At 42.8% G+C, this 16,800-nt stretch overlaps 2 protein-coding genes across 3 annotated transcripts in view; one reads left to right on the top strand and one right to left on the bottom strand.

Moving 5' to 3' along the window:
* PP2D1 (protein phosphatase 2C like domain containing 1) overlaps positions 1–7,093 on the top strand; it is a 40,295-nt gene extending 33,202 nt beyond the window's left edge. The window contains exon 3 of the mRNA XM_075316663.1: positions 6,199–7,093. Within this exon, the coding sequence (XP_075172778.1) occupies positions 6,199–6,863 (665 nt within the window). The 3' untranslated portion in view covers positions 6,864–7,093. The remainder of the gene's footprint in view (positions 1–6,198) is intronic.
* Positions 7,094–13,863: 6,770 nt separating this feature from the next.
* RAB5A (RAB5A, member RAS oncogene family) overlaps positions 13,864–16,800 on the bottom strand; it is a 42,574-nt gene continuing 39,637 nt past the window's right edge. For both annotated transcript variants that reach the window (XM_075315294.1, XM_075315295.1), the window contains exon 6: positions 13,864–14,954. In XM_075315294.1, the coding sequence (XP_075171409.1) occupies positions 14,839–14,954 (116 nt within the window). In that variant the 3' untranslated portion in view covers positions 13,864–14,838. The remainder of the gene's footprint in view (positions 14,955–16,800) is intronic.

Genomic DNA, 16,800 nt, shown 5'->3' on the forward strand with positions numbered 1-16,800 from the left:
GATAAAAGAGCTGTTTCATAGGAGCTCAAACAGCACAAATTTTTGGCTTAGGAAAGACTTTGATTTTGAGGACTTCTGAAATGTTTAACATGCGGAAAAAAATGGGGAAAGTTCCTTTATTTAACTAAATGCAGTCCATTATAATTCCTAAAACAGGCTGTTTGTGAAACTGTTGTCAGTTTGTAGAGTGTTTAAGTGTGTACCAACATATAACTACACACATACGCATATTCATGTACTTCCCTGCCCACTGAGGATGATCCACATGGCAGCACTCTCAGTTTTACCCTATGCATTATAGACATGCAGCAGGATCAGTCATAGTTGTGCCAACCCCTATTGGATGAATGCTGGTGATAGACCATGGAAAACATGGTTATTCTGCATTATTGGGATTTGTAAAATGTTATTGTGTGATAAGAATGTACAAATCAAATGTAAACTGGATATATCTGTGCACACCACGTTCAAAATATCTTTTGCATTAAAAATGTTCCATTATTAATGAATACAGTAGGGGTTCACTCTCATTAGCATTTCAATCGGACGATTGCAATGCAAGAATATTTTGTATAGCACTCAGACCAATGTTAGTCAATGAAGCAGGTCAGATCTACAATTTTTTTCTCATGCTAACTCGGCATGAGCAAAAAATCATAGCATGCTGCGATTGGCAGCGTATCTTAAATCACGTACACCCATACAACTCTATGGGTACCTGTGAAACATTGGATTGCACTTGTTAGACATCCAAGTGCAGCCTGATATACGCAGAGACAGACAATGGAGGATGGAGAAATTTATCTCTACTTAATCGCACCTGTGATCCAACACTATGAAAAAAGACATATGCATGTTTTTCGCATTATCTGACATGAAATCAGTATAAACCTTTCCCGTTTTAGGGTCAATTAGAAACCATAATTATTTATATTTGCCAAATGCCAGAATAAGAGAGAGAGAGAATGATTTAGGCATTTTTATTACTTTCGACAAAGTCAGAAGTTTACTTACACTAAAGCCTGCTTTACACGGGACGACCGATCGTTCGATTTCACGATCGATCATACCCGCCCCCGTCGTTTGTGCGTCACGGGCAATTGATTGCCCGTGGCGCACAAACTCGTTAACCCCCCGTCACACGTACTTACCTCCCGGCTGACGTCGCTGAGGGCGGTGAACATCCACTTCCTGAAGGGGGAGGGACGTTCGGCATCATAGTGACATCACGCAGCGGCCGGCCAAAAGAAGCAGAGGGGCGAAGATGAGCGGGATGTAAACATCCCGCCCACCTCCTTCCACATAGCCGGCGGGAGCCACGGGACGCAGGTAAGCGATGTTCATCGTTCCCGTGGTGTCACACGGAGCGACATATGCTGCCACAGGAACAATGAACAACCGGCGCCATGTTTCATAAACGATTTTATGAAACCTAGCGACGAGTACACGACTCACGATTTGTGAGCGATACTGCGTCGCTAGGAGGTGTCACACAGGCCGACATCGCAAGCGACGCCGGATGTGCGTCACAAAAAACGACAATCTATCGCACGATAGATCGTCTCGTGTAAAGCACCCTTTAGAGTACTATGCCTTTTAACAATATGGGACAGCCCACATGATGATGTCATGTCTTTGGAAGCCTCTGATAGGTTTATTGGCAACATCTGAGTTAATTAGAGACACACTGGTGGATGTATTTGAATGCACACCTGAAACACACTGCTTCTTTGTGTAGCATCATGAGAAAGTCAAAAGATCAAGATCTCAGGAAGAAAATTGTGGATTTGCACAAGTCTGGTTCATCCTTAGCTGCAATTTCCAGATACCTGAAGGTGCCTCATTCATCTGTACAAACAATTATATGCAAGTACAAACAAGATGGGAAAGTCCAGCCATCATACCGCTCAGGAAGGAGACGGGTTCTGTGTACCAGAGATGAACGTCCTTTGGTCAGACATGTCCATATCAACCCAAGAACAAAAGCAAAAGGCCTTGAGAAGATGCCACCAGCATCTTCACAAGGTGTTTTGATTTTATTCTTGGGTTGATAAGATTGTGTCATTATCCACATAGAAACGAGTACTTTATCAACATGGGCTGAAAGGCCACTCTGTCAGGAAGAAGCTATTACTGCAAAAGAAAAATAAAAAAGCCAGATTAATGTTTGCAAATGCAAACAGGAACAAAGATCTTCATTTTTGGAGACATGTCCTGTGGTCTCACAAAACTAAAATTGAACTGTTTGGCCCTAATAACCATCTTTACCATTTGGAGGAAAAAAGGAGAAGCTTTAAAGCCTAAGAACACCATCTCAGCTGTGAAACACAAGGGTGGCAGCATCATGTTGTGGGGTTGTTTTGCTGCAGGAGGGACTGGTGCATTTCACAAAATAGATAGCATCATGAGGAATGAAGATTATGTGGCAATACTGAAGCAACATCTCAAGACATCAGCCAGGAACTTAAGGCCTTGTGCGCACTAGGCGGATTTTACCGCGGATTTGCTGCATGTTTCGCTGCAGAAAGTGATCATATCCTTTCTGCAGTGGTTCACCAGAAAAACCTATGAGAAAAAAAAAATGCAGCAAAAACAATTGCATGTCACTTCTTTTCCGCAGGTAGCTGCAGCATTTCACTCCATTGACTGTAATGTAATCGTGAAATCCCGCAGGGAATAACGCAGGTAGCAAATTCTGTGCGTTTCATTGCGTTTTCCTGCGTTATTCCCTGCGGTATTTCGCGTTTTTCGGGACATAATGTTCATCACTGCCCTGCGTTTTGCAGGGAAGTAATGTCATTATGACAGGAAGAGGAAGTTGAGAGTAAACACACACAGATCACACACAGACACAGACATATAGAATACACATAGAAATCAAACGTACATATTACAAATAAAAAAAACAAAAAAACCAACGTAGACTCCGCCGTATTTTTACAGTCCAGCAGAGGTAAACACACAGCGGCGGCCGAGTATTCTCAGGCTGGGGAAAGCAAGGATCAGGGTTAATGCCCTCCCCCCCCTCGCAGCCGAGAATATCAGTCCGCAGCTGCCCTGGGACTGTCGCATTCATTATGCGACAGTCCCGGAGTGTCCCCGGCTCGTCCAGATTGCCGTGATGCGGTGGCAATCAGGGTAATAACGAGTTAATGGCAGCGGATCGCTGCCACTAAGCCCTGGCTTAATCATGGCAACGTCTATGAGACAGCTTACATGATTAACCCGTAAGTAAAGTGAATAAACACACACCACGAAAAATCCTTTATTTTAAATAAAATAGCAAAAAAGCCCCTCTTTCACCACTTTATTAACCCCTCCCAACACACAGCTCCGGCGTAATCCACACAGGTCCCACGATGCTTGCAGACTGCTGCAGCCGCGTCTGACACACAGTATTTAATGCAGCCTCGTAACGAGACTGCAAGGGTAACCACAGGTTATTTCTCACGGTCGGTAATGTGAACACATTACCACTCGTGAGAACTGTAGTGTGTCCTCACAGGGACTCTATCTATTGATTGATCTGTCCTCTATCTATTGATTATATATCCCTCTATCTATCCATTTATTATCTATCTATCCTTCTATCTATTTATCTATCTCTCCATTATCTATTTATCTATCTATCTAGCTATATCAGAAGGAAATTACCTTTTTTTTTTTTTCTTTTTCAATGTGCTTTATTGCATTGAATACATTAAAACACATGTACCAGCCTGCGGAAAAACCGGACCAAAACCACACCAAAACGCATGCGGATTTCGGTGCTTTTTTTTGCGTTTTTTTTCCGCGGCTGCAGAAATCTTTCAGAGCCTGCGGAATTTTCTTAAGAAAATTCCATTTTCTAGTGCGCACAAGGCCTAAAGCTTGGGCGGAAATGGGTCTTCCAAATGGACAATGATCTGCAGAATACTGCCAAACTGGTTACAAAGTGGCGTAAGGATAATAAAGTCAATGTTTGGAGTGGCCATCACAATCTCAATCTCAATCCTATTGAAAGTTTATGGGCAAATCTGAAAATGCAGTTGCAAGCAAGGCGACCTACAAACATGGCTCAGTTACACCAGTTCTGTCAGGAGGAATGGGCCCAAATGCCTACCAACTATTGTGAGGAGCTTGTGGAATGATATCCAAAACATTTCACTCAAGTCATACAGTTTAAGGGCAATGGTACCAAATACTAAGGAAATGTATGTAAACTTTTGACGTTGCAAAAAGTAATAAAAATGCCTTAAAACATTCACTCTCATTATTCTTGCATTTGGCAAATATAAATAATTTTGGTTCCTAATTTACCTAAAACGGGAAAGGTTTATTCTAATTCATGTCAGATAGTGAGAAAAACATGCAGATGTGTCTTCTGTATGTAAACTGCTGGTTTCAACTGTAAATTTATAAATTTTTACACAGTGGTTAAAAATTAAGACAAACATTTAGGCAGTGATTCATCAAGGTGATTGTGTAAGAATTTTGGCATAAATCACTTTGAAAAGTCTCAAAATTTTTGCACAAAGCAAAATTGCCCCCAAATTTTACGACTGGACATTTTCAAACCAGTTTCGCCAAGCTCTGCCAAAGTGAGCTGAGCTAGGGCAGAATGGGATATCACAGCTTGTCTAATTCATGATGAGTGTTCGTGTTTCTTAGGCTAAAAATCTTACTGTAGTCCCTGAGTAAGATCTCTGGGTGCAACAGGAAGGCGCAGGCCACTTGTCAAACGTGCCAGATTCATTAAGAGAACTATGCCTCTTCATGAGTAAGAAGTATTTCATTTCAACACGTACTGTCATCAAGACCGGTGTGAAAATCATCAGTCATGATGAATCATAGCCATATGTTCAATATTTTGAAGTCCGGTCTATCAAAATATAAAATAAATTAATCCAATAGATTAACAGCGCAACAAGAAAAAAATCAAAAAGCCAGAATTACGTTATTTTGCAATATAACATGTAAAAAGAGGCGATCAAAACTTCGCATCTGCCCAAAATAGAATCAGTAGAAGCGTCAGCTCAGGGCGCAAAAAATAAAACCTCACACAGCCCCAAATCCCGAAAAAAGAAAAACACTATGTGTCTCGGAAAATGGTAACAAAAGCAAAAAACATTTTTATTATTATTTTTTTTTAACAAATTTCAGGATTTTTTCAATTAATAATAAAAAAAGTTATACTTTTGGTATCTGCGTAATCATACTGACCTGGAGAATCATATTATCAGGTCAATTTATTTATATAGTAAACATGATAAAACAAAAACCCAAAAAACAATTGTTGAATTGCACTTTTTTTTTCAATTTCAAGCAGTTGGATTTTTTTTCACGTTTCCAGTACGCTATTTGGTAAAATGATGTCTATGAGGACAGAAAAATAAAAAAGTTATGCCTCGTGGAAGAAGGGGAGAAGAAAACAAGAAAGGAAAATCACCTGGTCAGGAAGGGGTTAAATCTGCCATTTTTATTATTTTTATTTTTTTAACCCTTTTTTTAAGGGGTACTTTGCACGTTGCGACATCGCTAGCATCGGCTAGCAATGCCGAGCGCAATAGTACCTGCCCCCGTCACACATGCGATATCTTGTGATAGCTGCCGTAGCAAACATTATCGCTACGGCAGCTTCACATGCACTTACCTGCCCTGCGACATCGCTCTGGCCGGCCACCCGCCTCCTTCCTAAGGGTACGGGTCGTGCGGCGTCACAGCGACGTCACACAGCAGGCGGCCAATAGAAGCGGGGGGAGGGGGGGGGCAGAGATGAGCGGGACGTAAACATCCCGCCCACCTCCTTCCTTCCGCATAGCCGGTGGAGGGAGGTAAGGAGAAGTTCCTCGCTCCTGCGGCTTCACACACAGCGATGTGTGCTGCCGCAGGAATGAGGAACAACATCGTATCTCCTATTGGTGCGACATTATGAAAATGACTGACGCTACACAGATCACCGATTTTCGACGCTTTTGCGATCGTTTATCGGCGCATCTAGGCTTTACACGTTGCGACGTCGTTACCGGCACCGGATGTGCGTCAGTTTCAATTTGACCCCGACGATATCGCAGTAGCGATGTCGCTATGTGCAAAGTACCCCTAAAAGGTATCTAAATAACACGGCCATACCTTTACAAATACAAAGACTTGTAACCATGATGAGCAGAAATGCTTCAGAATTCTATTAATCTCATTTTTTTTGTTTGCTTTTCTAAGGAAACATTAAGGCAGTCTTATGTAAAAACGGGAAGAGTTACTGCCTTACTAGAGATCACAGTACAGAAAATGGTCAAGAAAAAAAGCGAGTCTTGAAATCTGGAGGATCTGTCAGCTCTAATGAAAGCTATGGATTAACTGATGGATTCTGCATCGTTACAAGGGGACTTGGTTTTCATGGCGATGCTCAACTTAAGAAATCGGTCATCCCAGCACCCTATACAGTATCTGTCCCATTATATAACACAAGCCAATTTCTTATCCTGGCCTCCAGTGGCTTGTGGGAAGTCCTGAGCACCAGAGAAGTTGTAGCAATGGTGCAGGATCTCTTAACAACTTTCTCACAAAATGTAAAACACGATCCAAACACTATGAGAACCAAAGAAGACGTTCAATCAGATGACAAAGAGAGTGGTCAAGATGAGTCGGAAACATCCAAGCATTTCTGTGCTACTCATGGATCATCAGACATTCAAGGGAACAATTTAGAACAAGAAACAAGGGCAGATGATACAACTAAGTGGTATAATACAGCAGCAGTTTATGTTTGCCAGCAGATGGTGAAGGCAGCCATGTTGGCAGGATCCCGGCAAAACATTACAGTGTGCCTCATTCTTCTACCTGGGTGTGAAAAAGGTTTCAGTCCAGATCAGTCATCTGCCTGACCATGCTGTGGCACAAATATCAAATAAATGAGAGTCTTCCATTAGACGTTAGTGTTTGAGATGCGCTTAGTTGTTCCTTAGCAGCAGGCGACATACTTATTCATCAATATCCGTTACTGACACATCAGCAGCTGAGAGAAATCCAGTTTTTCTTCATAATTACACTATTTTTTAACATATACAAATGAAATCCGGTTTCTGCATCAGCAGCTACATTTATCTGCAGCGAAAGCAGGAGGAGGCTCAGTCTCCATTAGGACTTTTGGTCACCCCGGCATTGGGGTAATATTGTAAGTGATTACATATGAAAGAATTACCAGATATTTGTGACATCACAAGAATGCCAACATGTCAGAATTCTTGTGATAGTCACTTAAAGAGGTACAGTAACTATAGGATAAATCATTGATATCAGATCAGTGGAGAACAACAACACAACACAACATAACAGAACAATTAATATCCATATAAAAACACATATACATATTATATATATATATATATATATATATATATATATATATTTTATTTATTTTTTTTTCCCTTTATTGTCAGGGCAAATATAGGACATATATATTCATATTCTAACAATCACATTCAAAATTTTAACTGTGTTCTAAATTTTTAATTGTGTATTAACTAAATATGTGTCTATATAGATATATTAATGCATTTGTAGGTATATGTGCATATATATGTTTTATTCATTTATCTGTTGTTGTGTAGTCAATTGATTGATTGGTGAAACCAATTGTTTTAATTATTTCAATTATCTATGTATTGGGTCATTATAAAAAATTAGAAAATAATAGGAACTGATCTCTGGAACCCGGCACATTTTATCGAGCTGTGCAGTTCACTTGTTCCAATGATTACATCCAGAGGATGCCAAAGCCTAACCGCAGCTAATTCATGGGGGTTGCTGGAGGTCAGCGCCCCACCAATCTGATATTGATGACTTATGCTGAGGATAGGCAACCAATATTATATGACTAGAGAACGCCTTTAACTTTTACGTTGAAATCTGGGGAGACCAAATGTTGCTGTGAAGCTGTACACTAAATTTGTGGCCATCCTGATGCTTCCACTAGTGATAATGTGAATTCTGGGGTTAACACCCAAAACCCGTCTTCCTTTGATTTCCCAGTTGAGATAAGACATTTAAACCCATAGTGACACCACCAGTTTTGGTATTCATTACAAAGCCCATTTTCCAAATCTGTCGTGTTCGTAGTAATAACTTTGGATGCTTCTACATATCTCAAGAATTGTTTTTCTGTGACACATAATACTTTCTGTTAATGCTAAATTGAGGTTGGTATGTTTTGCATTCATTCATGAAAATATCTGAAGATTAAAGATAGTGTTATGAGTTTTAAGTTTTTATATCCCTAAAGGGTTTTTTGTAGCGTCAGGCAAAATCTCCCAGCTGTAGTTTGTTCTAAAAACAAGCTGATCTCTTCTCATCCTCCCCGGGTCCAAAGTTGTATGGTTACTCTCCGTGTTCTGATATTTCTTTGCTGATACCCTGATAGGACTGCAACCAATAATGGAGCTCAAAGGCTCTGCCTAAGGGTACGCTCACACTTGCGTATAAAACGGATTAGTGTAATGCATGAAAACCTTGCCCATGATATCCAATGAGGCAGTGCTGATCTGCGAGCTTTTCCATAGTAAACAGCCTGAGTAAAAAGTTGTAGCATGCTGTGTACGGCCGCCCATATCAGCCGAGACTTGCCAATGCTAGTCAATTGGTGTAAGGCAAAAAACCCCCCAAAAAACGGACGTCACACGGTTTGCAGGCCCATGTGTGGCCTGCGGCTGTCTGCCAGCTTGATTCATTAGCACCAGGTCTAGCAAACAGCTATTAAGAGCAGGTCTCCAGATGGAGACTTTTGTGAATAGCTCAGCACAGAAGAGCAAATCTGAATGGGGTAAGGTAGGAACCCCTCGATTTTGGTGTACTGTCTCAATCTGATTTCTGTGGAAAAGATTTGTTATTATACTTGTAATGGGGGCTCTTAGGTGTCACAACTATGAGTGATATGAGAGCTGGATGTGGCTTGAAACCCTTTCTCAGAGCTGGATGTGGCTCTCAAGGTCAGAAAGGTTGGGGACCTCTGGTATAGGGGACAATTAATGTACTTGACTAAAGGCCACATCTCACTAAGCAACATCGCTAGCAACATCGCTGCTGAGAGCAACAACTGAATGTGCAGGGAGCCGGCTTCTGCGGACGCTGGTAACCAATGTAAATATCGGGTAACCAAGAAGCCCTTTCCTTGGTTACCCGATATTTACCTTCGTTACCAGCGTTCGCCGCTCACACGCTGTCAGTGCCAGCTCCCTGCACACATAGCCAGACTACACATCGGGTAATTAACCCGATGTGTACTCTGGCTAGGAGTGCAGGGAGTCAGCGCTAAGCGGTGTGCGCTGGTAACCAAGGTAAATATCGGGTTGGTTACCCGTTAGTTACCAAGCGCAGCATCGCTTCCACGCGTTGCTGCTGGCTGGGGGCTGGTCACTGGTGAGATCTGCCTGTTTGACAGCTCACCAGCAACCCGTGTAGCGACGCTCCAGCGATACCTGCCAGGTCAGGTTGCTGGTGGGATCGCTGGAGCGTCGCTTAGTGTGACGGTACCTTAAGTTTATGCAACACATCCAAACGATATTTTATTTCACCGGACAATCCTATAAATAATTTGTGTACTACCCAGAATTCTAAAAGAAGAGCTCCTGAAAGCCATAAAAGACTAAAACAGAAAATACATTACAAAATTGTTTAACATATTTATAGTAGGAATAGACTTATTTTCTGAAACTGGAACTCTTCCCAACAAGAAATGCTCCAATCCAGACATATACTTTGACTTCATTATTAATGAATAGTGACCAAATCGGGTGTTCTCCTCTTGATCTTCCCTGCTGGCATCCGCACTGGCCCTTCCTACTCCAGTGGAGCGGCAGCTGTAGAATGGTTCAGAATTTTCACAGTGCTTCTGGACATTGAGGAAGGGGGCCCAGAACTTGCAAACAACATCAGCGGGGATTAAAAACAGAGCAACCGGGTATTGTAATTTATAGTTACATTTTGTGTTTGGAATAGAGGGTCAAATTTTTGCAAATGGGATTATTCCACGTACCATGGGGCCAACTGTGTTGAAAAGGTGGCCCAGGCTCATTCACTTTAATAGGAGCCGAGCTGCAATACCCATGAACCCACTACACAGTGTATACAGCTTTCCTGTCCTGGCAATACACTGTGTACATACAGTTGTAGTGGGGGCTGCAGACAGCTGAACACAGGGGGTGCCTGATCCCCACAGATCTGATATTGATGATCTATCCTTGGATTAGGTCATTAATACATATCTTGGCCATCCCCTTTAAATGGTTTAATTTCATTATCTCAGTTCAGTAGCAGAAGAGAACAGTGGGCTCTTCATTGTTGATAATTCAGAGCTGCAACATGGCAGGGACACTGGCCCAAACTGTGCTGCCTTGTGTTACATGCTTTGTCTCTGCAGCATCAGAAAAGCCCAGTGACACAACAGCTGAAAGGATCCAGGGAGCCGGCCAGCTTCAGAGCAGGACTTGCAAGCTCTATAGAAAATAGCTTCTAAGCACAGCGCCCATTGTATAGGAAACCAGCCTCATCTGATACACTGCAGAGGTGGCCAATAACCTTTGTAATGGGCTGTAAATTCCCTCTCATCTGGACACTGCAGAAGCATTTTTTAAAAAAAGAGGTAAATTGCAAAGTGGCTTGTTTTTATACGAAATTTGAAAGTTACCCATTTATGATGATGAGAAAATCCTTTAAAAGGGAACCGGTCAGGTGCAATGTGCACACAGAACCAGGAGCAGTTCTGGGTGTATATTGCTAATCCCTGCCTAACTATCCCTGTATACACTAGCCTAGATAAAAAGATCTTTAGAAAAGTACTTCTAAAGATCTTTTACCGTATGCTAATGATCGAAGACAGTATCCCCAAGGGCGTTGCTTCCCTTGCTAGTCACTCCTATCAGCATGTTAGTATGTCCCTGTGGGTGTGCTAACATGCTAATGAATACGCAGCGTCAGAGGATGATCTCACTCACCTCTCCGCCGCCATGGCCGCTTGATGTTGGATGTCGGTTGAGTGCACATGATCCTGGAGGTTCGGTCATGAACAATACTTCAGTTTGAAGCCAGGACGAGTACACCTGGCTTCATAGTACGTGTGACCCAAACTCCGGGGTCATGCGCACTGAGCCGAAATCCAGCGTCAGACACGATGGTGGCGGAGAGGTGAGTGAGATCATCCTGTGACACTGCACATTCATTAGCATGTTAGCACATCCACAGGGAGGTACTAACATGCTAATAGGGGCGATTAGTCAGGGGAACTAACGCCCAGGGGACTAGTCACCGCACTCATTAGCATGCGGTAAAAGATCTTTAGAAATACTTTTTCTAAAGATCTCTTTATCTATGCTAGTGTATACAGGGACGGTTAGGCAGTGATTAGCAATATGTACCCAGAATTACTCATGGTTCTGGGTGCATATTGGACCTGACAGGTTCCCTTTAAATATGAACAGACTTAGATCATTTATACTAAACAAAAATATAAACATAACACCTATTTTTGCTCCTATTTTTCATGAGCTGAAATCAAAGATAACACTTTTTCTATGTACACAGAAGGCTTTTTTTTCTCTCAAATATTGTTCACAAATTTTTCTAAATCTGTGTTAGTGAGCATTTCTTTGCTGAGATAATCCATCCACCTCATAGGTATGAGATAGCAAGATGCTGATTACACAGCATGACCATTGGCACAGGTGTGCTTTAGTATGGCCACAATGAAAGGTTACTCTAAAATGTGCAGTTTTACAGTATTAGGAAAGTCCTGGGGGTCAGAAAACCGCCCTGTACATGATTAGTATGCAGATGAGTTTCCCTGAGACAATTTCTGACAGTTTGTGCAGAAATGTTTTGGTCATGCAATCCGATTGTTCCAGCAGCTGTCCAATCTTGGAGGTGAAGATGCTGGATGCGGAGGTCCTTGGCTTGTGTGGTTAGATGTGGTTTGTGGTTGGGAGACCGGATAGATGACTTTGGAGATGACTTATGGTAGTGAAATGAACATTCAACTCACAGGCAACAGCTCTGGTGGACATTCCTGCAATCAGCATGTCAATTGCATGCTCTCTCAAAACTTTTGTGGCATTATGCTTTGTGGTAAAACTGCCCATTTTGTGACCTTTTATTGTGACCAGCCTAAGGCATACCCGTGCAATAATCATGCTGTCTAATCAGCATCTTGATATGCCACACCTGTGAGGTGGCTGGATTATTTCGGCAAAGGACAAGATATCACTAAGGCTGCTTTCACACTTGCGTTGTGAGGCATCCGTCACAGTGCGTTGTGTGACGCATGTGACGGATGCGTTGCAAATAGTGTGCCAATAAAGGTAACGGATTCCTGTGAAAGAACGTTTTGCGGGGTTTTTATTTAATGAGAGAGAGAGAGAGAAAAAGAGAGAAAGAGAGAGATGACCGCAAATCCCGATTGACCGCAGTGAGCCGCGTGATCAGCGGTGCAGTCACCCCGGTGACCTGCGGCCACAGCTGAAGTCCTCCACCTGAGAGTGGTGGCCGCGGGTAACCTGAATGAGGGCACAGATGATCGCATGGCTCACTTCAGTTGCTGCCTGGAGCTGACAGAGAGCGGTCGTGTTCTACGGTTGCTCTTGTCAGCTTCATGTAGCAGAGCTGGATGCATCGTGGGACATCATGTGGATTACGCCGGACCTGGAGGGGTATTTGGGGATTAATAAAGTGGGGAAAGAGGGTGTGTTTTTTGTCGTTTATTCCAAATAAAGGATCTTTTCGGGTGTTTGTGTTTATTTACTTTCACTTACAGGTTAAGCGTGGGGGGTGTCTCATAGACGCCTGTCATGATCAACCTAGGACTTAGTGGCAGCTATGGGCTGCTGCCATTAACTCCTTATTACCCCGATTGCCACCGCACCAGGGCAATGCGGGATGTGTCGGGTAGAGTCCCGGGACTGTCGCATCTAATGGATGTGGCAATTCCGGGCGGCTGCTGGCTGATATCTTTAGGCTTCAGCCGTGTGGCTTTATCTTGGCTGGTATCAAAAATTGGGGGGGACCGCACGCCGTTTTTGTTTTAATTATTTATTTATTGTACTGCCCTACATAGACCCGCCCACCGGCGGCTGTGATTGGTTGATTGGTTGCAGTGAGACAGCTGTCACTCAGCGTGGGGGCGGGTCTGACTGCAACCAATCATAGGCGCTGATGGGCGGGGGAAGCAGGGAATACGAGATGGAATAATGAGCGGCCGGCATTTTCAAAAGACGAGAAGCCGCCAGAGTATGAGAGCGCGGGGGAGAGGGAGAGACCAGCCGACAGAGAGAGATAGAGAGACCAGGAGTGATTTTAAATGATTTAGATCGTTCTGCTGGACATGCTGAGCATGCTCAGTAGATCGTGATGGAATCAGTCAGCGGTTTCCGCCGCTTAGCGCATTGCGGCGGAATCCGCCACCATAGACAATCTTAGACACCTTTGCGGATTCTAACGGAATCAGTCAAGGTGCGTTATTTTAACGACCCAAAAAACGTTACATGTAGCGGTCCCTCCGCCCGTCTCTGCGTCGTCTAGCGGATGCAACGCAGACACTTGCGTTACAGTGCGTCGTCAATACAAGTCTATGGAGAATAGCGCAGTGCGTTAACGGACTGCACTATTATCCATAGCGGTGAAATGCGCTGAACACAAGTGTGAAAGCAGCCTAACACAGATTTAGACAAATTTGTGAACGATATTTAAGAGAAAATGGTCCTTTTGTGTACACAGAAAAAGTCTTATATCTTTGAGTTCAGCTTAGGAAAAATAGGAGCAAAAACAAAAATGTTGAATTTATATTTTTGTTCAGTTGATTTCAGATGATATGTAATAAAAATAGGCACGATACAATCCAGATAGAGGAAAAAACATTAGCTTTTTATTTCATCATTTTAGTAACTGTACAATTTTAACCAAATCTTACAAGTAACAGAACATATTAAACATAAATGAAGACTACAATCCAGTACCCTATTTACAATACAATTTTACCATCCAATTTTAAGATAACTAAATGGAGTACACATAATTGTTAGAACATTGTATTTGTATTGGGCAAAGACAAAACAAAAAAAGATAAACCCCATAAAAGTAGAATTAACGGATACTGAAGTGTTTTGTGAAGGAGAAAAAAAAAAAATTAACATCTCGAATCACTTTTGAATTATGGTTGACAATTTTAGCATGATTTTAAAAAGTTGCTCTTGAAATAAAACGGTAAACTATTCCCCAAAAAGCGAATAAAACCAGTATCGTATTTCCCAATCTCCTATTAAGAAGCAGAACAATTAGTGGCTGATAAGTTATACAGTAAGAAGCGGAATGTACATTTTAGCGGAGGAGGCGACGTTTAATGAATACTGTGAAGAGGCTGAACCCATTTCCTATTGTACGTTTACTCATATTAAAAATCAATTTTGAACAAACCATTTAAAATGACCCCCTAAGGGTTAATGATCACCATTATAAATTAGTCAGACCCGGAATTCATCATTGATAAAAAGTTAAGAATTTCATTTGCTAAGAGTTGGCGACAGGTTTTCTTGAGTGTATCTGCAACAAGACGACATTTTATCTGCTTTTAGAAATTAATGCATGCATGTTAAAAACCAGATTCAGCACTGAAAGAACTCGGGGAGAGACAACACTGCAAGTCTCTTCGGCGGTGTAGAGTTTCACTGGGCCACGTTATTGAATCTATTGCCAGGGGGACTTCCAACGCATTGCGCTGAAGGGTCGCCACCGAGGCGAGAAAAAGGGTTAAACACTCAATTGTTATTTTAACAATTAGGAAGCAAGAGAATATCAATAGTTTTAAAAGTACATGAAGGCTTAGTTACTACAGCATTGACTTTTGCTAGGTTGTGCGCTTTCGGTAAGATCTACTCCCCGTCCTCTGACTGTGTTGCCTCCGCCAGTCTGTGGTTCCGTCTTGGGAAGCTTTTTGGCTTTGAAAAAACGAGAAGAAAAAAAAGGGGAAAAATTCATAATATTATATATATGATCCTGGCAGAAAAAAAAGATTAAAATATATTTATACATACACAGATGAAAATAAAAAGAAAGTTTTCATATATTCCATGAGGAAAGTTTCCAGTGTTCCTGCAACAAGCTCGTAATAATAATTTCTCAGCGTTAACAGGCTGCCGAACACGAAATGTGCGAGCAAAACGCTTGTTCATCGGGTGTTATCTTTTTTTATGTACAAATGATCGTTGTTCTCGACAGGGCATTTTGTAGGAAAAGGAATCACACTGTTGAGAACAATGGCAACCTATTACAAATTGTTCAGTGGTCATCAGGAGTGCGTTCTGCCTATGTGAAAAGGCAATTACATGATTGCTGTACAGCAGACAAGTTGCTGATCAACAGTCATTTTGTGCCGCCGACTAAGGGGTACTTTGCACGCTGCGACATCGCAAGCCGATGCTGCGATGCCGAGCGCGATAGTCCCCGCCCCCATCGCAGCTGCGATATCCTTGTGATAGTTGCTGTAGCGAACATTATCGCTACGGCAGCTTCACATGGACTCACCTGTCCTGGGACGTCGCTCTGGCCGGCGACCCGCCTCCTTATTAAGGGGGCGGGTCGTACGGCGTCACAGCGACGTCACACAGCATAGGAGCGGAGGGGCGGAGATGAGCGGGATGTAAACATCCCGCCCACCTTCTCCCTTCCGCATATCCTACGGGAGCCGCGGTGACGCCGGTAGGAGATGTTCCTCGCTCCTGCGGCTTCACACACAGCGATGTGTGCTGCTGCTTGAGCGAGGAACAACATTGGACCATCGCGTCAGCGTAATTATGGATTACGCCGATGCTACACCGATGATACAATTACGACGCTTTTGCGCTTGTTAATCATATCATCTAGGCTTTACACACTACGATGTCGCCTGCAATGCCGGATGTGCGTCACTTTCAATTTGACCCCACCGACATCGCACCTGCGATGTCGTAATGTGCAAAGTACCCCTTAGGGTGTAAATACACAATTTCATGTGCACCACTGTCTACTACACCAGCACAGTGGAAAAAGCCTGGTCTCGCATTCCTTCAGCACATGTGCAGTTTAAGAGCTGTTTCTAGGGTAAGCGCTACTACTGGGGGCACATTTTACAAAGAACTAGCCACCACCTATATGACGATTACAGCTGTTTAAAGAGGTTGTCCACTACTTTTACATTGATGATCTATCCTAAGGAAAATCAATCAATGTCTAATCAGCCGGGGTCCTAACACCTCACCCATCAGCTGTTCCCGGTGCCAACGGCAGTAAAAGGTGGCCGGAAATGCTCAGTTCCAGAGCTGTTTCGTCCTCAGATAGCGGCTGGTTACTGCACACATGCTCCTATTGATGTGAATGAGAGGTGGATGTGCAGTATCCAGCCAGCCACTGCCAGGTGATGGGGCGGCTCCGTAACTGAGCATTTCCGGCTGCCTGCTACCGCCGAGAGCAGCTGGTCGACAGGGGTGTGGGGTGTCAGACCCTGGCCAATCAGACATTGATGACCTCTCCTAAGGATAGGATGTAAAAGTAGTGGACAACCTCTTTAAGGGGCATAATACATCAGACAAGTTCTCTTTAAAGAGATTTTCCTGGTAGGAAATAAATAATTTTTTATATTACATTACATAATTCAATAATATAACGGTGTACCCGAAAGGCTCTCATCTGCTCGTAGCTGCTCCACTCCCAGGTGCAATAGTTTTGCCATCTCTATTTTCTATAACATAATCAAAGACGGGGGCCAGCTTATAACTTAGAACAACCAGTCAGCCAGTTCCCGTCACA

This window comes from Anomaloglossus baeobatrachus, chromosome 6 (genome assembly GCF_048569485.1).
Source record: "Anomaloglossus baeobatrachus isolate aAnoBae1 chromosome 6, aAnoBae1.hap1, whole genome shotgun sequence".
NCBI classification, from domain to species: Eukaryota; Metazoa; Chordata; class Amphibia; order Anura; family Aromobatidae; genus Anomaloglossus; species Anomaloglossus baeobatrachus.